This window comes from Brachycentrus maculatus, unplaced genomic scaffold (assembly GCF_059751285.1).
Source record: "Brachycentrus maculatus isolate JH-2025_06_01 unplaced genomic scaffold, ASM5975128v1 h1tg000672l, whole genome shotgun sequence".
NCBI lineage: Eukaryota > Metazoa > Arthropoda > Insecta > Trichoptera > Brachycentridae > Brachycentrus > Brachycentrus maculatus.
This window is the reverse complement of record NW_028281404.1, coordinates 152,012-176,963: the sequence shown is the minus strand read 5'-3', so window position 1 is coordinate 176,963 and position 24,952 is coordinate 152,012. Positions and strand designations below refer to the sequence as shown.

The 24,952-nt window shown below is 38.2% G+C and overlaps 1 protein-coding gene and 2 long non-coding RNA genes across 3 annotated transcripts; 1 reads left to right on the top strand and 2 right to left on the bottom strand.

The window, feature by feature from the left end:
* Window positions 1–4,953: 4,953 nt before the first annotated feature.
* On the bottom strand, window positions 4,954–6,400 carry LOC148300689 (uncharacterized). The gene is made up of 2 exons (XR_015838905.1): window positions 5,949–6,400; window positions 4,954–5,819 (listed from the first exon to the last, which is right to left on the bottom strand). It is a non-coding gene; the product is annotated as an uncharacterized LOC148300689 (long non-coding RNA).
* Window positions 6,401–8,068: 1,668 nt separating this feature from the next.
* LOC148300688 (uncharacterized) lies at window positions 8,069–12,173 on the bottom strand. The gene is made up of 3 exons (XR_015838904.1): window positions 11,167–12,173; window positions 10,448–10,735; window positions 8,069–8,249 (listed from the first exon to the last, which is right to left on the bottom strand). It is a non-coding gene; the product is annotated as an uncharacterized LOC148300688 (long non-coding RNA).
* A 3,759-nt stretch (window positions 12,174–15,932) lies between these two features.
* LOC148300687 (ATPase family AAA domain-containing protein 3A homolog) lies at window positions 15,933–24,730 on the top strand. The gene is made up of 11 exons (XM_088274434.1): window positions 15,933–16,262; window positions 17,612–17,766; window positions 18,267–18,379; window positions 19,072–19,278; window positions 19,361–19,518; window positions 19,596–19,855; window positions 19,926–20,049; window positions 21,582–21,765; window positions 23,179–23,286; window positions 23,749–23,947; window positions 24,239–24,730. The coding sequence occupies exons 1-11, from the start codon at window positions 16,058–16,060 to the stop codon at window positions 24,413–24,415; spliced, it is 1,890 nt and encodes a 629-aa protein (XP_088130560.1). The 5' UTR covers window positions 15,933–16,057; the 3' UTR covers window positions 24,416–24,730.
* Window positions 24,731–24,952: the final 222 nt, after the last annotated feature.

The window sequence follows — 24,952 nt, the reverse complement described above, 5'->3', positions numbered from 1 at the left end:
TTCCACGTTCATGCATCTCCTCATACATACCCGCCGATTACTACGACTCCTAACCTGACCACTTTCAAGTATTTAGCATACCTGATCGTGCCATGTTTTTCTTGGTCTTTCTCGGCATAAATTTGTTTTACCGTTCTTTCCTCACTCATTCGTTCCACATGTCCAAACCATCTCAACGCACCTTTCTTAATTTTATTGATAATGGTTATCTCCGCTTTGCATTCCTTCCTTATTTCACTATTCGAACATCTATCATACATCGTTTTGTCGCACATTCTTCTGAGAGATTGCATTTCGACTGCACTCAGTCTACTTTCATCCTTCTTTTGCCAACTCCATGTTTTACTTCCATACATTAGAGTTGGAACCAGGACTCCGTTGTGCACTGCCAGTTTAGCTTCCGCTGATAGGCTTTTATTTGCCATAACTGATATTATTAGAGGGTATTTCTTTTTCATCGAGAATTTTAATGACTTCCTTTAATCTGACTCTATCGAATGCTTTAGTAAGACCTACAAAGCAGAGGTAAGCTGTCTTATTGAACTCTATTGCTTTTTTAACTAATTTGTCTAACAACAAATGTGTTGAACTTATTTACGTCCGAGTTCACTCGGTTTCTCAGCGTCACATATTTAGCATATTCTTCTGGTGACGGTGAGCTTCTGTATTTCAGATGGCTTTTCTTCGGCGAGTTCCTTGACTTCATCAGTAAACCATTTTATCAATAATGATTATCTCAGCCTTGCATTCTTTCCTTCTTTCACCATTCGAACATCTATCATACATCTTTTTGCCTCACATACAAATAAAACTAACTAACTAACTAACCATCACGCCGCTTCCCCGCAGGGGTAGGCAGAGAGAATCGAACGCCACACCACTCTGTCTTTGCAAACATTCTTTGCCTCTTCTACATTCATGCATCTCCTCATACATACCCGACGATTATTACGACTCTTGACCCGGCCGCTTTCAAGTATTTGACATACCTGATTGTGCCAAGTTTTCCTCGGTCGTCCTCTGCTTCTTTTTCCAACTACATTCGCTCCATAAATTTGTTTAACCGTTCTTTCTTCACTCATACGCTCCACATGTCCAAACCATCTCAACACACCTTTCTTAATTAATAATGTAATAAATAATAAATAATATATATAAATAATAAATAATGTATGTAAAAATAAAAATAATAGATCAACCTGGCTGATCGGTGATAATATGCGTGAATAGCCTATAAATAAAAAAAAGACATTCATAATAACAGCAATGGGGGCGCGAGATAGAGACAGGCATGAATATAGAAAGAGGTAGAAAGACATTCGCCGGAGCTAGCGGTTGAGTTCGGCTTCGTCCACAGAACCAAAGATCAATTAACGAACATCTATTTACTTATATTTCTTCTTTTTTTATGGCTATTCACCCTTCTAGCCAATGCGAGTTATTTTTTATTTATATATTATTATTTTACACTTTTTACAATTTAAAAAAGATAAATGTTTGAGTTTTTATTATTTACAAAAAAAAACTTCAATTTCATACTATTTCTGTGAGCCTGAGCGGCTCATTATTAGAAAGTGGTATGAAATTGTGGTAAAGTGGTTCGAACCGAAAAACTTTGATTAAAAAATCCGAGACACTAGCCACGGGACCACAACCCGATACGATTTGAATTGAAATCGTTTGTTTTCCTGTAATTGGGGTTAGCTTCATTATTAAGTTGGTTTGTTTAGTTAGTTATTTTATATATTTCATACACATTTACAAATGATTTTCAATTAATTTTGTTTGTTAGGGGAGGTCGATGAGATTGAGATGTTAGTGGAAAATGGAATTGGATTGAGAAGACAATACTTGACATGTAAATTTATCTTAAAATTTTCGACTAAAAAATATAATATTCTGATTTAAAAAAATGATAGTTAATAATTCCGAGGGGGCGTCAGAGGCCTGCACTTGCAGGGCATTAATTGGAGACCTAGATCTTATTTCATTGGGTGCCCGTTTAATGACGGCTTCCTTTCAGACCTCTCCAGCATTAGCATTCCGTTTACCTTATTAACCTCCCAAACTTGTTTGTAATAATTTTTATTTCTGCTAATAATTTGGATGCAACTGGCTATCCAGAAGCTTTCAGATTCATTGTCGTTGCATGACCTAGTTGTGAAAGTAGAGTGGAGTTCCCTAGATTTTCAATTCTGCGGCGATTGCATCGTTCAGAACTATCTTCAAAAGCTGTTCCGCACGATCGCGCTTTTGTTGTTTTCGAGTCATCTTGCCCCTATGTGCGGCGCGGCGAATTGCCGGCTTTGTGAGTCAGTGACAAATTGACATTCTGATTCTGGAGAAGGGTGATTGATGCAGGGGACAGAAGACGATTGAAAGCACGCGTGGAGAAGAATCATTAAAGATATCATGAAATACATTTAAAAAATAAAAAATATAAATTATACATTTGTGGGTTACAATAGTACATGTAGGAAGGCTCAATATATAAATACATACAGATAAACTTCACAAAAAACATAATAAGATAATAAAAAAAACAAATAATTCAAATCGTATCGGGTTGTGGTCCCGTGGCTAGTGTCTCGGATTTTTTAATCAAAGTTTTTCGGTTCGAACCACTTTACCACAATTTCATACCACTTTCTAATAATGAGCCGCTCAGGCTCACAGAAATAGTATGAAATTGAAGTTTTTTTTTGTAAATAATAAAAACTCAAACATTTATCTTTTTTAAATTGTAAAAAGTGTAAAATAATAATATATAAATAAAAAATAACTCGCATTGGCTAGAAGGGTGAATAGCCATAAAAAAAGAAGAAATATAAGTAAATAGATGTTCGTTAATTGATCTTTGGTTCTGTGGACGAAGCCGAACTCAACCGCTAGCTCCGGCGAATGTCTTTCTACCTCTTTCTATATTCATGCCTGTCTCTATCTCGCGCCCCCATTGCTGTTATTATGAATGTCTTTTTTTTATTTATAGGCTATTCACGCATATTATCACCGATCAGCCAGGTTGATCTATTATTTTTATTTTTACATACATTATTTATTATTTATATATATTATTTATTATTTATTACATTATTAATTAAGAAAGGTGTGTTGAGATGGTTTGGACATGTGGAGCGTATGAGTGAAGAAAGAACGGTTAAACAAATTTATGGAGCGAATGTAGTTGGAAAAAGAAGCAGAGGACGACCGAGGAAAACTTGGCACAATCAGGTATGTCAAATACTTGAAAGCGGCCGGGTCAAGAGTCGTAATAATCGTCGGGTATGTATGAGGAGATGCATGAATGTAGAAGAGGCAAAGAATGTTTGCAAAGACAGAGTGGTGTGGCGTTCGATTCTCTCTGCCTACCCCTGCGGGGAAGCGGCGTGATGGTTAGTTAGTTAGTTAGTTTTATTTGTATGTGAGGCAAAAAGATGTATGATAGATGTTCGAATGGTGAAAGAAGGAAAGAATGCAAGGCTGAGATAATCATTATTGATAAAATGGTTTACTGATGAAGTCAAGGAACTCGCCGAAGAAAAGCCATCTGAAATACAGAAGCTCACCGTCACCAGAAGAATATGCTAAATATGTGACGCTGAGAAACCGAGTGAACTCGGACGTAAATAAGTTCAACACATTTGTTGTTAGACAAATTAGTTAAAAAAGCAATAGAGTTCAATAAGACAGCTTACCTCTGCTTTGTAGGTCTTACTAAAGCATTCGATAGAGTCAGATTAAAGGAAGTCATTAAAATTCTCGATGAAAAAGAAATACCCTCTAATAATATCAGTTATGGCAAATAAAAGCCTATCAGCGGAAGCTAAACTGGCAGTGCACAACGGAGTCCTGGTTCCAACTCTAATGTATGGAAGTAAAACATGGAGTTGGCAAAAGAAGGATGAAAGTAGACTGAGTGCAGTCGAAATGCAATCTCTCAGAAGAATGTGCGACAAAACGATGTATGATAGATGTTCGAATAGTGAAATAAGGAAGGAATGCAAAGCGGAGATAACCATTATCAATAAAATTAAGAAAGGTGCGTTGAGATGGTTTGGACATGTGGAACGAATGAGTGAGGAAAGAACGGTAAAACAAATTTATGCCGAGAAAGACCAAGAAAAACATGGCACGATCAGGTATGCTAAATACTTGAAAGTGGTCAGGTTAGGAGTCGTAGTAATCGGCGGGTATGTATGAGGAGATGCATGAACGTGGAAGAGGCGAAGAATGTTTGCAAAGACAGAGTGGTGTGGCGTTCTATTCTCCCTGCCTGAAGCGGCGTGATGGTTAGTTAGTTAGTTATAAAAGATCTAAACGAACCAGCGAAGAAAGGACTGTAAAAGAAATTTATGAGGCGAATCTTGTTGGGAACATGAGCAGAGGATGACCGGGCAAAACTTGGCATGATCAAGTATTTAAAATAATTGAAAGTGGTCAATTCAGGAATCCGAATAATCGGCGGGTATGTATGAGGTCCGCCTCCATATTGTAGCGGTTAGCGCTCTAGGCTACCATGCTGGAGGTCCCGGGTTTGATTCCCAAGAGGGTCGCAATAAATATTATTGATTTTTCAGTCAAATATATATTTAATATGACCCTGGACTGGTACCTGAAGCGAAAGGCTGATCACCTTTCCTTCGTGTATTTAACGATCAAGATAACACTGCTTCTATATAATGCAGTGCCCTATGCACCTTTGGGGTGCGGATAAGGGTTGGGAGGAGGATGTGTGAGGGGATGCGTAAAGAAGAATGTGTACAAAGACAAGAGTAGCGTGGTGTGGTGTTCTATTCTCTCTGCCTATCCCTGCGGAAGCGGCGTGATGGTCAGTTAGTTACTTTAGATTGCATTTCTGTAAAAAATTAAGGCCAATGTTGTAAGATCACAGAGAGCGGGATAGGATGATATTTTTCAAGGATCTCGGTCATTAATGAACAAAATAAAAACATATTTAAGAGCATAATATGTTTATTTTCAGGGGGGAGAGTATACATATATTAGTCACGATGAATAACTCCCAAGAAAATTGTGCAATAACACACGTTTCATGGTTATATCATCTATCTGCCTATACATATCTGCAAACACTAAAACAGTAATTACTGGCTACACATCCAAATAAAACAATGCCGAATCGTCCTCTGTAGTTTATATATTCTGATCCAGCGCTAGGAAATGAAACTGTCCAAAGCGCCAACACAATGGGGGAAATGGAACCCTTCTGCCGCGACAAGTCATTTGCCAATAGTTGCAAGAGTCTGAAAAGGTAACAAAGTTACAGAATTAGTTTTTATGTTTGAAAAATAATTGCGAGCATTACGACCCACTGAGCGATCTCCGATGTGAGGATATCAGACACCGGTATACACTAAGATGGTCTTATAAGGTATACAGTGGCAGGCTTCTCGGAGGGGTTGATATGAAGAGTTCCAACCTCATCATAAAACTACTCGTGGAGCACAGATGGGGGCTGGAAATTTGTCAGCAAAAGAGTCCAGTCCGGTTTTGCGATTGCAAGCTTCGTCGGGCTGGTCTTCTTACATCATATATCCAATATTATTTATTAATTATCATCCATACCTATTTCTTTGTGAACAAAACATGGCCAAGCATTGCACCCACTAGTAAATTGACATTTGTAACTGTATAAGTAAAACTGGAAAACCATTTCAAAATCTATACGCCACGTGCTGTAGCTATTTTTTGAATGACATCTTTTGTGTTTGTTGAATCTTATTTTATATGCATATAGTGCAATAAATAACATTATATGACAATAAATGTGCTTGTAACTATGCCGGTTGTCCGTACTTTACCTAAAATATAACATAAAAACAATAATAAAAACAGACTCGCTGTCAACGGACTGTCAAAATGACATTTCACACAAAGAAGATTGCACAGTTTTTCAGGCATGAAAAACAACAACAAAAACAGTTGATTACCTGCAATGCTGTTGATGGGGTCATTCCGGAGGTTATAGAATACATATTTCTTCTAATTAGCGCTTATTTGAGCAGCAGTCGAGACAAATTTCTTGCGTAATTTGTTTGACAGCTGTTTGGCAAACGGCGGAATGAGAGGAAACGCCTTACCAATAATGAAGTACTCACATTTCCAATATATAATGGTTATTTTCAACACGAGATCACCCGGCTTGTCATTTATTGTTTACAATGAATTATATAAATTAGTTTGTGCAATGAATTCATAACGGCCGCCCGGCCAGACTCGAACGAAGCTTATATACAAACATTATATACTAATGATTTCGCGTCATATCGCCAGGTTGGCAGTGAAATCTTTCGTCTTTCCAAATTTCGTACTTGAACGTTACAAAACCAGAGAAAATGTAACAAAATCTACTATTTTCCTCGTCGTGAGTGACCAGCATTATACTTATTGACATATTTTACCATCCGGTTTCATTAAGGGTTATTTGTATTTAATGTTTATATGTAGTACATATCGTAGTCGTACAGGAGAAAGTGACCAACTGACAAAACGTTAAAATGTTCAGGAGGGCCATTTAACCGTTTTTACATTTTTGTCATCAATTAAAAACAAAGAAATAATGTATTCACGATTGTGATTGTTTTTGTGTGAAAAGAAATGTTTGCTTATATTGAAATGAGTAAATAATATTTTAGAAAAATTTTATCCTAAAGTTTTTAAAATTACTTAAAGCAGTAACTTTGTTTGTCTAGAAACATTTAAATATCAAATATTTCATACAAAACTTTAACTAACTTCATGGAACTTCATGGAACTTCATGGAACGTAAGGTCTGCTGATGACAGTCAACAGTCCGCCTTCTCCTGAGGAGTTTTACGTGGTTTCCTCCCAGCAATGAGCAAATGCAGAGAAGTTCCTATTTGACCCACACTAGATGATCCCTCCTGTTCCCAACACATATTCAAATAAAAACATATTTAATTAGCTAGAAGAAACAAAAATCCACTAAATGATCTATAAACCTTGTACATAATAAGCAAGGTAAATAATAAATGCAATTCCCATCTAAAAGAAAAAAACTAACTTCATGGCGTTGAAAATTGTTACAACAAGCAATAATGTCCAACTGTCACTTGGTCACTTTTGCTTGTAAAGAAAATAAACATCAATGCAGTTAGTCATTTTTAACAATTTAAAATATTATACTTCCAAGTATAAAATCGCTCTGGGATTTTTTCAGGGCAGTATGAAGCTAGTAAGATGTCAAATAGTTAATAATCACGTTTTTGTAAAAACTGCAGTTGGTCACTTTCTCCTGTATGACTACGATATATAAATTTGATATAAGTATGCCGTATGGACGTTTTGCTTGAAGGTAAGGGAGTAATAAATCATCTACAAATAGGTTGTCGGCGCCATTTCTTTTCGGCATTTATTTTTTTATTATTTTACTATTAATCTTTTTAAAATCAAGTCCGTCGAAAAGAATTCAGAGTTGTTCTGCACTTATAATTTGACGACAGGAATGAAATGGCCCCGTTTTTGTTGTTGTTGCGAAATATGTTATATGTATATGTATTAATATCATTACCGCACTGACCGGACTTATGTACATGTAGTCTGTAGTAGGTGATCAATCTTTTCTCAGTATGTACGAGTATGTATTGAATATTTATAGGAGTGTGTATTATGTTAGAAAATAACTGATTATTTGAGTGACATTAATTGAATTCATTTTTTATCTAAAAATATTTGAACTATAAATGCAATATCTGAAATGTAATACTTAAATATTATCATAATGCATATTCTTAGATTCAGTATGGAAATACTCAATAGATATTATGTCTCGACAGCGTTTATTACGTTGTTGTAGCATAAAAGTAGAAATATCATACACAGATATTATTTGGAAAATTTGCTATTTACTTTACCTAAAACCACGAGAAAATTATGGATGGTGAGGCGTAATCAGTCCGTTATTAAAAATTTAATCAAGTTGTGGTGGATGAAGGAAACTGTATACCTACACACGTATTGTTTGTATATGGTCGAGAATATTATCGATTTAACAATCATTATTTGATTTATAAAAATAAAATACACATAATAATATTGAGAGAATCAATATATTTATTTAAAAACATTATGTAAGTACGTTCAAACACCGAAGATCTATGTATGTAAATAGTAACCACTGCGAGATTGTTCACTTCCATGTGCACCACATCGTAAAATGTAAATATAATGTTTTTTTTTTGTTCTTGTAACATCTTTGTAGTTTGTGATTGCTGAAAACAACACAAGCAATGAATGAATTAATGAGTTAAAATAGTTATTAAAACTTGCAAAAAAGCAAGCACTTTTTTGAAAGAGAAAAAACGTGTTAAGCGTAAAATGTACTGTAACTAAGTAAACGTTATTTATAATATTTTAAAAAGCTTACTGAAAAAATATCACTTCACAGATGAGCCCACAATATATATATATATATATATATATCGAGCCACGTACAGAGAACTAAATTTTGTTGGATTTTTAAAGTATATTGGTATATAACTCATTTGGAATGCATTTTTGTAATTATTTTTGTCCGCTAATTAAAAAATATGTATTTACTTTCCCTCGAATTCATTAGAATATTTTTTCCTGTCGAAAATTTCCAGTCTCTATTCTTTGTCCCTAATAAATATCTGATCACGAGAACGCAATCAATTTATTATAATATTTATTTATATTTTACTTTCAATCATTTGAAATAATCCAAGAATGAGTAAACGGTGATAAATGAACATAAAATTCAATAACTACTTAATAATTACTTTAAACAATCACCCAGTTTTCCGTAGCCAATCAATAAACATGTGATGCTTAGTTTTTAATCAGCCATTGTACCCCATTATTAAAACTGACCATTTATTTTTGTCTTCAAAACGGGACATCTACCAATTTTTACGTATTATGTAGTATGTTTATTCAAGAAAACGCGTATTTTTTCATAGTTTTATGTATTAATAAAAAGAAAAGGAATATTAATAAAGAAAATTAAAGGAATAAATAATATAAATATGAAAAAATTATGTTGTTTTATATTTTTCTGATGAGCAATTTTTTTCCCAAAACTTCCGAAGGAAGATCGTTTGCGACAAATATTTCTTTATGAAACGAATATACAAATTTTTAACTGTATTCACAACAAAGCAAATACTGTACATTCGCGGTGAATTTCTTGTCAGAGCTGATCAAATCATTCTGTGAACAATCGAGTCCCATCGTCTTGGCCTAGCACGAGTTCTGATAACCTCAGTTGAAGCTCAATTCTTATCAAATATATGTATTTTATTTTAACATTTTTATTTTTATTTTTATGATTTATTTTCTATTACTTTTCCTTTTCCGTTCGTAGATGTGGAAATTGCTTTTAAATTTATGATGCATAATCGTCTGCTCTAGTGAGTGGATTACTTCTTAAAGTAGTATACCTAGTAAAGATTACCTAGTAAATAACCAGTACTGTACTGCCTTACTCATAGACATAGAAAAGGCATTTGATAAGGTACAATGGAAAAAGCTCTTTTAGGTGATGGACGATAGAGACATAAAATACAGGGACAGACGTATAATTCACACACTGTATAGAGAGGAAGCTGCTATAGTTCGACGTGGCAATGAACAAAGAAGAAAGAATTAGACATGATGTAAGGGCGAGGGTGTTCCTTGTCGCCAGTGCTGTTTAACGCATATGGAATAATGGTTGGGATATCCTGGAGAGACCACACCTCGAACCACGAGGTATTGTACTACGAATAATCGAAGAAAGAAGGCACCCACTCGCGACTATCTCGAAGAGATGCTCCAAAGGGATCGGTCACGTGCTGTAGTTGTATTGATATCAGTAGTGATTTTTTATCTATACTTTCAATTTACGAAAATTTATGAAAAATTAAGAGGAAGTGTATTTTTGTTGACAAAGTATTACAAAATACACCTAATGAAAGGCAAATATTGATGAATAAAATAATTAAGAGCACAGTGTATTTTTACTGAACAAAATATTGTATTACAAAATAAGTAGAATCAATATTTAAATTAACGACGTACAAAACACCCGTCCTTAGTGTGTTAAAACACAGATACGCAAAATTGCACCGCGCTGCCTTCGACGATACAGATTGATTTTACCCTTTACAACGTTGCCAAATCTATGCAACGGCAAATATATTTTTTATAAGTACTGTTTCTATTATACATATAAAGCGTAATGGGTTTTTGTCAGTTGTGTACATTTTTATTTTTTTCATGACCATGATTTTTTTTCTAGTTTCCAGTTGATGTTCTTACAATGATCACCGTGCCACGAGGACATGGGCTGTTCAACGCATGAGGAGCCAAAGAGGGTTTCACAAACAGACCAGAGTGGCAAAGGAGGTGCCATTTGTTGTTTATTTGGTTTAGTTAAGATTTGTTAAGTTATGCTCAATTCTGATACCTTGAAGAAACCCATTTGACCAGGATGTTCTCGATGGCGGCCGTTGAGATTGGTTGGTTCGATTGCTCCTCCTCGTTGTCAGCTTCTCTTTGAGTTCCATCATGTTGCTGGACTACTAGTACTTGGCACTACAGTTGTCAGCTCTTCTTAGTGTTCTTCAACGAGCTCGTGCGCTGAACCACTCGAGTGTCCTCAGCTGCTTGTCCCTGCATCGGAATGCAGTCCGTGAGTTGCGTAATGGACGAACATAAATATCGTTGTGCGCAGCATTCGTTATGCGAGGCATCACTGTAAATTAATAATAAAATAATTATTGTTTGAGAAGATTTATTTTAAATTTAAATAGTAAATATGGATGGATTTATGTTATTAGTATTGTTTGGATTGGATTGGGTAAGATCCGATCATTTAGATGATTTGCATCAGTGAATCCGTACTCTAATACCGAAACAATAAATCTTTCGTCGGATAAATAGGACCGATAAGGCTAGAGAATTTTTATCACAAATATTATGACGTAAAAAAAACAGGTAATCAAAGTAATTCACAAATATTTTAAGCCATAAACATCGCTTATAAGTGAGATACTGTTGTTCTATCGAGCTCGCCTCTCAATACATGTTTCGACATTATAAGTACTATTGCGAAATATTTTTTTATAAAATGTTTTTAAGATAGAGAGAGAAAGAGAGATCTATTAATAATGTGATGATACCTACCAAAGACAGACGCGGAGATGGACGAACCGAAGCAGCGACCCAAGTCGCTGTTAAAAGCGGTGACTTGTCACCGTCGACGGTAAGTCGCTGTTGAGCTTATCTATGCGATTTAGTTAGTTTAGTTCGCTGCTTCAAAAATCGTCGCAACATCTCCGAGTCCGGCGTAATGTTGACGTTTGAATGATTTCGACTCGGCTACGGCTCGGCTAAACAAACAAACGCAAACATCCAACTATGATCGGAGACTCGTCGGTTGCCGGTTGCCGGGAGGATTTTGGTCGGCCAATGCGGCGAAGCGATACATGTCTCTTCTAGGAACAAGAACAGACAGGTATAGCGTCCAAAGTTTTTTTTTTTTAATTGCAAAAGTGATTTGTTTTTCGATTTTTTTGTATTTTTTATTACTCTTTGTTTTATGTTAGTTTGGTGTACCACCATCCTTTTTCTTCTTCTATACCTAGTTCAAATGAAATCAAATAAATCTAATAAAGAATTTAGGCGATGATCGCGAAAATTGTAAATTTTGTGGTAAATGGGAACTGTCAAAATCAGTTGTACATAGTACGTCCATATGATTTACACTGTGAGAAAAAAACTCGATATTCGTTAGTATGACTGATTGTTCTTATGAATTAACGCCTGCAAAATAAAGATAGTCATCGAACATGGATGATTTAAATTATCACGAGCACACAACGGGCTTATGTAGGAACAATGAGGATTATTTTCTCGTGAGTGCTGGAGTAGCTACTAATTACAAGAATGACTTCCATGTCACTCTTGATGTACCTATATGTCACGAAACACATGCTAATGAAGCTCAAAAACTGCGGATAAATAGTTTTATAGGAAGCATCTAGCGTTGTATTTTATTCAGTTTTAGATGAACGATTCAATATCACATATAAATTGGATCGAACGCCGAATAACGACATCAGTACTCGGCTGTCCAAATTTAAAACGCAGTAAGGGACATTTTTTGTAGTACGTTATTTTTTGCATTTATGGACTAAGTAGACTCTACTTAGTCCATAAATGCAAAAAAAAGTGTTTTAAATTTAAACAGCCGTACTATTGTCGGAAACGGTATCAGTACTATCGAGTGGAAATTCACCTAAAAAATCTTTGTTTTACACCTACAGTTTTACGAAAGTGCAGATATTGAAATAATTGAAATTAACACAATATACAATAATAATAATAGTCATAATAGGAACATGCAATGTATTTTTTATAATAAATGCAATTATCACAATCACACAAATGGTAGTATTCACTTAAGTATCTCAAAAATAATTATTTCCAATCAATTCCTTAAAATGTTAATAATAAAGTCCCATTTTAGCATAATAAATAACAAATTAAAAAAACAGGTAATTAATTATTTTTACATCCACATTCAAATGTTTAAAAACAAGTAATATTACAATTATAAAAATACAATGCAGAATTGTTTTAAATGCAAGTATTATAAACATAAGATATCGGATGAAAAAATAATTGGACGTGAAAGGAAGCTGATGATTTTGTCAAATAAATTTGTCAAAACAATACTGGATAATATCCATATTATGTATATGTACAAAACACGACATCCGTGCATGACCCGCGTATACTTCTGAAGGGTAATAATGACCGAAGTGCAGAATAACAAACACTTAAGCGCGAATTAAAAATGCGTGCGAATATAGATTACATAGGCGAACATTTTTGAGGTGATTAGGTTGAATTTCGTATGACACATGTTTAGGAATTTGCAAAAACAGTAAATAACACTACACATTTGAGAATAAAAATATTTGAGAACAAAAATAAATTAAGCTGGGTGAGACCACAGAAGAAAGTTAAATCATTGCCTCGATCAAAATTTAAAAGACAAGGCCACAACGTTGATCTTTTCTATTTATTGACATATTTTACCATCCGATTTTATTTAGAGTTACATATTTGTATTAAATGTTAATACTGTAATATTATTTTGACAAGTATGCTGTATGGACATTTTGCGTGCAGGTGAGGGAACTGGCATTGGTATGTATTGTAATAATAAACCATCTCTAAATAGGTCGGCGTTATTTATTTTCGCTGTTATTTTTATTTACTGTTAATATTTTAAAAGCAAATCAGTCGCAAAGAATTCGTTGTTTTGACAATGGGATTTTTTTAATTACCTAACGTCCAAGTGACTGTGAAATCTAGCTACGGCTTATGCAACACCCCTTATCATTACCCTACTCAGGCTTCAACTTTTTAAGTTTCATAGCCTATTCCTACTCGTGAGTGGATTTACACTTTATGTTCAAAGTTACTATAATTTCATGTAATTCATGATTGAAAATTCTAGGCAAAAACACACGCTTGACAACAGGAATAAAATGGCCTGCGTTTTTGTTGTTGCGAAATTCGATCTTAATTTATATATCAATAGGATCACTGCACTGACGGGACTTATCTACTCGTACCTGTAGTAGTAGGTGATCAGTCTTTTCTCAGTATGTATGTATTGAATATTTAACACCCCGATGGGTGTGTATTATGTGAGAAAATGACTGATTATTTGAGTGACATTATTTAAATACATTATTTCATCTACGAAAATTATTACAAATACGATATCTGAAATGAAATAAGCACCTAAATATATTCATAATGCATACAAAAAAATACAGATTCTACAATAAGTGTGCTATTACTCAATATATAATACATTATATCTGACAGCATTTTTTGCGTCGTTGTAGTAGAAATATCATACGTATATATTTTAAATGAGAATTTGCTATTTACTTTACGCAAATATACGAGAAAATGATGGATGGTGAGGCCTAAACAGTTCGTTATTAAAAATTAAATCAAGTTGTGGCAGAGGGAGAAAACTGTTTACCTACACATAAGTCTGTTGTTTTTATATGGTCGGGAATATTATTGACTTAACAATAATTATTTAATGAATAAAAACATAATTTATGCAATAATATTAAGAAAATACATAATACAAATATTTCTATAAAAACATTATATAATACTTAAGTTCAAAGACCGAAGATCTGCCACCTAACCACTGCGAAGTTGTTCAATTCCACGTGTTCCAATTTGTAAAAATGCAAATAAATGTTGTTTTTTGTAACATCTGGTGTGTGATTTCTGAAAAAAAAATACAAACAATGAATTAATAAATTAGGTAAAATAGTTATTAAATTGATAGTTATTACATTAGTTATTACGATCGAGATAACACTGCGTTTATACGATGCAGTGCCCTATGCACCATTGCGGTGCGGATAAGGGTTTGAAGATGAAGAAGTTATTGCAACCAAAAAAACAAACACTTATTTGAAAGGGAAAAATGTGGCGAACGTAAAATGTACCATAACTAAGGAAACGTAATTCCTTTTTAAAAACTTACTGAAAAAAATATCACTTCACAGATGAGCCCACAAAATACTTCATACATCCAGCCATGTTACATCATTATACATACAATACATTTAAAAAAAAAAGATACTTTTCAATTTTAATAAACAGTCATATCGAAAAAAAATTAAAGAGAAATATGTATTTGTGTTTATTATTATTTTAAAAAATACTTTATTTCACACTATTTTTGTGAGCCTAAGCGGCTCACTATTAAAAATAAGTATTGAGTAGAGTGGATTTGAAGTTCGAACCCAAAAACTCTGACTCGAGAGTCCGCGACACTAACCACGGGACCACAACCAGATACCAAATTTTTTAAAGCAATTATATGTATATTTTGCTTACAACACTGTTTTTGAAAAATAGATTTTGTCTTCGAAATAAATATATGGTTTTGAAATGAAGCAGTTATTGATTTTTTTTAATTCGCAAAATTCCAATACATACCCTTTATATACATACAATACATACTAAAAAATCGTCATAAATCGAGCGACCGACTCCTATGGCAGTCGGTCACTAATGGCGCGTCTGGCATCTGGAAACATATAGCCATACTATTATTATTATTACAATAAAACACAATGTATTTTCTAACAAATCGATCGAGTCTATTGATTTTTAAGTGAAAAATTGAACAATAAAATTATTTAAGTAAAACGAAATTTTTTAGATTTTTATTGCCTGTTCGTATATAGCTCGTTTGAAATGCATTTCTGTAATTATTTTTGTCCGCCAATTAAAAAAATACTTTCACTCGAACATTTTTTCCTGTGAATAAATTCCAGTTTATTCTTTGTCCCTAACAAATGTCTGATCACGAGAACGGGATTAGTTTACTACAGTAGGTAGTGCTAAAATACTTATCTATATTTGAAATCAATTGAATCAATCCGAGAATGAGTGAATGGTGATAAATGAACGTAAATCTAAAATTGAATAACTAGTCTTCCTTAATATCACCCAGTTTTCGGTAGCCAATTATTAAAGAATATTTCACCTCAAAATAAGTGGTAGAGAATAAAAACCAACTTATAAACATTGTATAATTAGACAAAGCCGGTATAAGTCGTAAATGAAAAGATAAAAAAAACCTTTCTTTTCACCCCATAGGTCTTTAATTTGTATTTTAAATATCAAAAACCGATTTACATGGTCTACTAAGTTCAAAAAATAAAAATAAAATAAACAACTAAGTAGACCACATAAATAAGTGTTTGATTTCAATCTTTAATAAATAAGTTGTGGAGTTCTGCAAATAAAACGCTAAATAAATATCTATTTAAAATAAAAAAATAATAAGTTCCTACTCATTCGAGACTTTAAAAAATAATATTCTCACGTGTTCTATCCCTTACCTGGCAACATTGTCAGCTGTCTTTTCCCTAGCGCAGTTTTAGGTTAACATAACCTGCAAATCACCGCGGGTTGTGGATGTCGGTCTGCTAGTCGGCGCACAGAGCCAGTGTCCAGTATGTCGTGGCTGTTCGGGTACAAGTCGCCAGCGGCGCCGCCCGTGGAGGTGCCCGCGGAGGCGGGAGCGCCGGGGGGCCCGGGCGCCGGCCCGCCCGCCGACCAGGGGCTCAGCAAAGCCGAGAGGAGGGCCATGGAGGCCTACAGGTTCGACTCCAGCGCGCTGGAGAGGGCCGCGCAGGCCGCCAAGGACCTGGAGAAGTCGAGTGAGCGCGTTTCCCATTCGTTGTTTCCTCATCGCGTGTTGCGTAATTCAAAATCGCTCTTTTCTTTTCGAATTTCATCTCGATTTCATTCAATCGTCGATCGATTTCGTCATCTCGATTCGGAATAATATTTTGCAATTACAATTTAATTTTAACTTACTGCAGTCGAATAATTAAACGCTTAAACTATCCTTACATTTTTATTTTTTAATATACAGCAGGACCTTTATAATCCGAATGTCGAAAATTTACCCCCTTTTCTGGCTAGTGGAGCGTTCGGATTACAGTACAGACTATCTGCAGGGTATTTTTATCAAATAAAACAACTATGTTTTGTGATATTTTCCATTGAAAATTATTTATTCATCTTTTCCGAAGAGCCAAATATTTTAGTTGGTCACGTTTATTGAATGACGAGAATGACGAGTTGAAAAAGCTTTGTCTCGCAATTTACGTAAAAGCATCTTCTCTGGCACAGGAATATCCCCTCGGCCAGCCCACTCTAGGCGCGGGACTAGAGAGGTCCTGCTGTAGTCACAAACAATATTACAACTTGATGAAGTCACTAGATATTTCTGGTTTGCAACTTATCTTGTACTAGTCACGCCGTGCGTCTCCAGCTGAGCGCTTACACTCACACTCACTCGGGACTGCACTCAATGTTTATTGATTATACTTATGAATGATAACATAGTTTTTGTTTTTCTGTGTATTTTTTTTCAATCAACAAATATAAAAGGCATTTAATTTGTTTTTAAAAGGCTTTTATATACAGCAAAACCTCTATCTATCTTTTCTTGAAAAATTGTTTTCCCGGATGTTTCTTTTATTTCTTTTACCCCCAATTCATTTCATACAAAAGTAGATGGCATCCATCGTTTCTCTATCACCATTTACCGCATTCATAGTTTGAATTACGCTGCATATTTGATATATTTTGCCTATTATTTTTACATTCTTCTAAATTTTTTCAATTTTATTACATTTGTGGACAATATTCCGACGTGTGGGATAAAAAGTATGGAAAGCTCGTGTGCCAAGGTTGGCGGATGCAGCGGAGGAGATGGATATCGATGAAGAGGAGCCGCTGCCTGTACCTTCATTTTCAGAAGCGAGCACACTCTTTGAAAGATTAAAAACTTTCTACAATGCATATTCAATAACTGATGTTGAAAAAAATATTATTTGCAAAGCCGAATATATATCGCTGACTTACGAAAATAAAACAGTTAAAAAACAAACGTCGATCACGGATATTTATGCGATGAGGGATGATACTAGATGAAAATAATAAGAGGGATGATGTGGTCGGGGTGGCGAGGAATGACGCGGTGCTCCTTCTGCTTTAGAGCATTCCAAGGAGGCGCTGGAGCTGAGCAAGCTGCAGGAGGTCACGCGGCAGCAGGAGCAGGTGGCCAAGACCCGGGAGTACGAGGCGCACATCGAGCAGGCCAAGGTGGAGCAGCGCCGCATCGACCACGAGGAGCGCCGCAAGACGCTGCAGGTGAGTGGTCGCCCCGCGCCCGAAGAGGTGCGTGCGTCCAAGAGGTACTAGGCAAAAATGTATATTGGCAGTATTTGTACATAATGCAAACTATGCCATGTTCTCTCCCATTCCGCGGCTTCACATGTTAGCCAATGCGTTTGATAGTATAGATTTATTTAATATATTGTATTCACCTTGAAGTGTGTACTTTCTCAGCATTTCTCCTTCATGTAATAGTGGATAAATTGAAACATTGTGTTTCACTCTCTCTCGCTGCTCGCTCATAGTGTGCGAAGGAGACGTGTATTTACCAGTGCTTGCTATTTGTTATTTTATTTTTAAGACTTTGTTTCTTTATTAGTGTATTGGTTGATGGGTTTGATGGGGAATTTAGCACGTGGCCATGTTGTCGCCATTCCAGTGCAAAAGGTTAATCTCCTCTACTATAAATTTGAGTTTAGAAATAAAAGATTTTATATTTAGCGAAGGAGAATTCACGCGCCTGCCTGTGTCCGCAGGAGGAGACCAAGCAGCACCAGGTGCGCGCGCAGTACCAGGACCAGCTCTCCAAGAAGCGCTACGAGGAGCAGCTCTCCCTGCAGCAGCGCGCCCAGGAAGACAACCTCAGGAAGTCAGTTTTTATTATTATTTGTAACACTTTTCTAACACTCCCGCGTCCCGTTTCTTTCACACATGGCGATAGCCCGTGCGGGACAGCCTATATAAGGCCATTTTGGCTACCTAAAAATCAGATAAGTCCATAAATCATTTGGGTTTTTGTAACACCTGTTTTTGTAGCTGATTCTAAATTTTAGAGTTGGGTCCTCGGGACGTTGAAAGTTGAAGAGGAGGGATAATAATAAATAAACAAAAATGAGAAACAGACCCTTCCCCTTCCCCTGGATCAAAACACGTGTCACAATAGTAAAACATAAGTCAAAAATGGATTTTTTTCTTCTTTGTAGATACCTTTTTGTTTTGTCTATATTGAGATGATGTAGCGCAGTGTTCTGCAAACTTTTTCCATTCAAGGTACACTTACCAAATTAAGAAATTTCAGAGGTGCATATTTACCATTTTATGGTAACACATTTAACATATTATGTTTGATGCCAAATGTGAGCCTACTTAGCTTTTCACAAAACTAGACTTTTTCCACGGTACACCAGTGTGCCGCGGCACACTGGTGTACCGTGGTGTCCCGATCGGGAACATCTCGGGGTTTGTTGTTACCTAGAGGAGTCGGCCTGTCGACCCTCATCGTTGCGTTCCACTACGGGAGGGTCCGGCGTGTTGTCTGCTACTTGTGTCGGCTTGTCGCAGGCAGGAGGAGTCCGTGGCCAAGCAGGAGGCCCTGCGCAAGGCCACCATCGAGCACGAGATGCAGCTCCGCGAGAAGAACAAGCTCAAGCTGATCGAGGCGGAGGCGCGGGCGCGCGCCAAGGCCGACCGGGACAACCGGGACATCACGCTGGAGCAGATCCGCCTCAAGGCGCAGGAGAACCGCGTCACCGTCACCGAGAGCATCAAGTCAGTATGCCTCACCTAACCTGACCTGACCTGACCTAACCTGATTACGACACGAGACTGACTGAACGCGCGCCGGTTGCAGAACGGCGGGCAGCGTGCTGGGCGCCGGGCTGCACGCGCTGCTCACGGACTGGGACAAGGCGCTGACGGCGGCCGGCGGCCTGTCCCTGCTGGCGCTGGGCGTGTACAGCGCGCGCGGCGCCACCTCCGTGGCCGCGCGCTACGTCGAGTCGCGCATAGGTGCGTACCCCGCCCCCCTCCCCCTCCCTCTCCCGCCCCACTCGGCGAGCGAGCGTAACGCACCCTCTCCTGCGCAGGCAAGCCGACGCTGATCGGGGAGACGTCGCGCTTCTCGCTGCTGGAGGCGCTGAAGCACCCGGTGCTGACGGCGCGCGCGATGGCGGCGCGCGCGCGGCGGCCGCGCGACGCGCTCGCCGGCGTGGTGCTGGAGCCGCGGCTGGAGGCGCGCCTGCGCGACGTGGCGCTGGCCGCGCGCAACACGCGCGCCAACCGCGGCATGCACCGCAACCTGCTCATGCACGGCCCGCCCGGCACCGGCAAGACGCTGTTCGCCAAGGTGAGTGGGGGGGGTAGACGCCCGCGCCGCGCGGGGAGGCGAGCCCGCGTAACCTCCGCTCTGCCCGCAGAAACTGGCGGCGCACTCGGGCATGGACTACGCCATCATGACGGGCGGCGACGTGGCGCCCATGGGGCGCGAGGCCGTGGCCGCCATCCACCGCGTCTTCGACTGGGCCAACACCAGCCGCAGAGGTAACTTACATTATTCTCTCACATTTAAGTTTTGTCCTGACTGAATTTTGCGTATAAAATATTCAACGTTATACGCATGAAATTCTATGTTTTAATATATAAAATCATGGTTTCCAACTCCTGCCTGGTTGTGTATATAACATAGAATTTTATCTAGCCTCATACCAGTCTGATGATGTTGGTTACAACGAAACCCGGTTGCTGGTCAAATAAAATGAATGTGGAAAAAATTACATAGTTGTTGTTTTATTCTACAAAATGCGGTTCCACCAAGAAATGTCGGGACAAAACATAAAAATTATCAAATTATTATTAGAATATAAGTTTTTTTGGGTTTGTAAATTTTGCGAATAATTCATAATTTGGTCTTTGTGTGGTGCTACTGTCTACTGTCTACTGTCTACTGTCTACTGTCTACTGTCTACTGTCTACTCGGTGGAATCATTTTAGTTTAAAGATAAAAGAACAAGTGTAAGTTTGTTGTGTTCTCATCTGATTGATGTAAAACATCTAAGGCCTTACTCGCAAACACAGAATTCAATCGCCGGCCGACCACCGTAGACGTAACGCTTTTCTTCTAGCCCGATTTTTTTAAAGTTGCAACTCGATGACTTGCGTGCGACGTGCATGACGTATGGGATCCAAGTAGAGCAGGCACGCTCGGCACAACAAACCCGCTCAGAGCGGCAGAAATGAAGACTAAGGAGCATATCTGGCGAGTCTACGAGACGGAATAAGGAACATATGCGAGATGGAAGATGTCGTTAGGTGGGGAAGGCAACCAAGGGACAATGGTGTGCGCGTGTGAGGAGAACGGAATCATCCAGACTCCCCCACATTGCGCCGTATGCCCGACCCCAAGTTGACGACTCCCGGGCAGACCACAAGGCAGAAGAAGAAGACTCGAGGAATAACGACTTGTATTGCACCGTACAGTTAGTACTCTACTTATGTGATTAATTCAATCCATTGGTTTTTGTGTCGAAAAAAATATTTGAGATTTTTTTATACACACTTATATATTGTGTATACTAATGTGTAAAGGCAACTAGCCGTAACTCAAGTTGTGGCTGTTTGGCGTAACACGGCTCAAAGCATTCTTATATCTGGCCTCTATCATATACAATCACAGATGTTCTGCTCTATCTCTTTCCTTTACCGAGATACCTTTGGGCATCCGGGGGAACATTCCCGTTGATCCGGATCATTTTCCCGGGACTGTCGCCGCCCGGAATGGGCCCCAGATAAGGGTTCAGCTGAAAGAAAATACAATTATTTTTTTGACATCTCGACATAAATGAAGAAGAATTTTCAATTCATTAAAAAGAATAATATCTTCATTACAATCAAATATTTAAGGCGTATACATTAAAAACGTAAATTACAAAGCGAGCGAGAAGACTCTGTTGAAGATTTCCCCACAGGCATTGTTCAGCAGATCTTCCTACAGGCATACAGGCTAGCCATCGGCAGGCTGGTCCTGTGTATATGAACGGGAACACGGGGACCGATAATGAGTGATGAGTCCGCAGGGGTGCTGCTGTTCATCGACGAGGCGGACGCGTTCCTGCGCAAGCGCTCGTCGGAGCGCATCTCGGAGGATCTGCGGGCGGCGCTAAACGCCTTCCTGTACCGCACCTCCGAGCAGAGCTCCAAATTCATGCTGGTGCTCGCCTCCAACACGCCGCAGCAGTTCGACTCGGCCATCAACGACAGGTGACCATTCATACACACGTACAACCTCTCATAACTCTCACTCGTTAACCCAAACATGGAAATATGATGACGCGTTCCGGGCGGAAAGAGAACTCAATTTTTCATTTATTTTTTTGAACATTTATTCAAATAAAATCATTTAAAATTGTTAGTAAAAACTTATTAAGGGAAACTATATAAAGGAATATAATTTAGATTTAAAAATAAAAATATGAATTTATGACAAATAATCAATCCCTTTTGACTAGACTGTTTGAAGACGTTTTTGCCAACGCCTCAAGCTTTGGCGAACATGTGTTACAGCGTTATTATCATTGAATAGGTTAGCACGTAGAACCACCTCCTTAATAGGGTGGTGTAATGGTTAGCGTGTTTAGCTACCGTGCTGGAGGTCCCGGGTTCGACTCGCAACAAGCTCGCGTAGAACCGCCGCTCTAAACCAGTGTTCCGCCGCGTGTGTACCGCGCCACACTGGTGTACCGTCGTGATAGTCGGTGTGCCGCGGTAAAAAAGCCGATCGGACATTAAAACTGAAATTTTCCAAAACAGCTAGCACGTTTTTAGCTGCGTATAAAAAAAGAATATTATTTTACCATTTGTTACCTATTGCAATTATTTTACCATTCGTCACGACTCGTGTGAATTGGGCTAAAAAACTCTGACTACCATTAAATAAAAAACTCTGACTACTATTAAATAAAAAAAAGATAATGTTGACCATTACGGAAGAGATGAGAGCGGCCGTATCAACAATTGCTCAACATTTTTTATTAATGATTTACTTAGTAAATACCACCATTTCTTAAAATCCACTGTGACACGTGTTTCGATGCATTCCGAATCATTTTCAAACACCGTATGTATGCATCGAAACACTTAAAACACGTGTCACAGTAGATTATAAGAAATAGTGGTACTTACTAAGTAAAACATTAATTAAAAATGGATAGATTTTACCACACAGTGACTGCCGAACCTATTATTGAAATAATTGCTCAACAGTTAAGCGGGCTCAAATTTCGCATAAAACATGTTTTATATGTTTTCGCGTTATATTAATTTATATAGTTTTTTTAGATAATGATTTTGAATGACTTGTCTGAGACATTACTATCTATCATTAGAATCCTAACTGCCCATCAAACCTCCTCCCTCTACCTATACCTCTACCTAAGTCCTATCTACCCTCTGATTGCAAACAGCTATATATGGTATCAAACGTTTTGACCAATATCACTAGTCTGTTTTAGGTCGGTCGGAAGATATTGCTTTTTAGCAATAAGCCCGCCAATGTACTTTTTTCTCATCTGTACATGAAGTTTAAATAAAATAAATATGAAATAAACCTTGGTGTACCTGTAAAATTGGTTGATTTGGCGGGTGTACGTAACTACGCCTCGCGCCTGATTCCAGGTTGGACAAGATGATCGAGTTCGGCCTGCCGGGACTGGAGGAGAGAGAGAGGCTGATCCGCCTGTACTTCGACAAGTTCGTGCTTCAGCCGGCCGCTGAGGGCCACAGGTAAATCCACAATTGAGGAAACACTTGTTTCCATCTTCAGGTCTGAATAATAAGTTGAAGGTGGAAGCGTAGCCTCCGAAATTAGTAGTCATCAATAAACTCGAGTGGTATAAAAACAAGTGTTTCCTTAATCATTTTAACATGTCTTACCGCAAAGTAAATGCCGAAACAATAAATAAAATATGACATAGATATTTTTCATATTATTTTTTGACATCTCATCAAAGATGAAGAAGAATATGGAAGTCTGGGCATTTACAGGGCTGACGACTGTCATAGGCTGGTTTTAAATGATCGCTTTACACACGTGTAACATTCTACCCGCGATTGCCAACCACAGTAGAGGAGGTGCAAGGACCGACTGAAGGCCGCGTCGAGTCGCTCCGATTATTGGCATCTGCAGTTGCGTAGATAGTCCCGCGTGCCGGAGACGTGCGTTACGAGTGCGCGGTGGCGTTGCAGGCGGCTGCGGCTGGAGCAGTTTGACTACGGGCAGCTGTGCACGCGCATGGCGGGCGAGACGGCGGGCATGTCGGGGCGCGCGCTCAGCAAGCTGGGCGTGGCCTGGCAGGCCGCCGCCTACTCCTCGCAGGAGGGGCTGCTCACGCGCGACATGCTGCTGGACATCTGCCGGGAGGCCGTTCTGGAGCACCGCCTCAAGGTACGGACCACTTTGTCTATACTGATCTTTACCAACTTAAATTTATCTTTTGTATATTTAAAGCGTTGAAAACTTTGCGATATGGTAATAAACCTCTCTCCTTATCATCCGTTATCCACTTTTATAAGCACTTATTCGTGTCTACCGGTCTCGGAAGGATCATTCCATCATCAGGTCATTAAAGTAAATTACTCGATTGGTTACCACAATGGTGTCCGTGGTTAAGAGAGCGTCAGTACAGTGGTACTTTTGGGTTCTGTGCGATGTTGTATTTGAATGTTTCGTATGCAGATGGACTGGCTGTCGGCGGAAGAGCGGTACCACGGGATGCAGCAGTACCTGGAGCCCGGCAAGCCGGAGCCCAGCCACCCGGAGCCCGGCCACCCGGAGCCCGGCCACCCGGAGCCCGGCAAGCCGGAGCCCGAGCCCGAGAAGGGGGGCAGACCCACCGACGCCCCCGACAAATGACAGAGGATCACTCTCAAGCGGCTGAACATACATCTGGACCTGAAGAAATCAAGCTGAACCTTATGTCGATCGAACTGAGCATTTTTGCAAATGAAAGTGAACCTTTTTGATATCAGACTGTACCATTTAGATATCGAATTGGCCTTTTGCAGGTTGAAGCGAATCAATCTTCCAAATCGAACTGAACCTTTTTGCAAATTGAACTGAGCATTTTTGCAAGTCAATGTGGACCTTTCTGAAAATAAAAGTAAACCTTTTTGATATCGGACTGTACCATTTAGATATCAAATTGGCCTTTTTGCGAATTAAACTGAACCTACAATTTATATTTGAAGCAATAACTGCGTGATTTTCCATTTTATAATTAAAATGTAACTTCGTTTTAAAATCACTATAAATATTTTATTATAATGTCTTATCAGTTTCGATGCTAACCGCTTCTTTATCAAGACTGATTGATACTAAAATACCATCGACTCTCCTTTATAGACTAAATGTATTACACACACGCAACAGAGGACCTAAATTAGATTACTT

Excerpts from the sequence above, each read along its gene's own strand:
- LOC148300687 (XM_088274434.1), top strand. The coding sequence starts at position 16,058 with ATGTCGTGGCTGTTCGGGTACAAGTCGCCAGCGGCGCCGCCCGTGGAG. Across the intron at positions 21,766-23,178 it reads GACTCGGCCATCAACGACAG|GTTGGACAAGATGATCGAGT; the intron begins GTGACCATTCAT and ends GCCTGATTCCAG. Across the intron at positions 23,287-23,748 it reads CCGGCCGCTGAGGGCCACAG|GCGGCTGCGGCTGGAGCAGT; the intron begins GTAAATCCACAA and ends GTGGCGTTGCAG.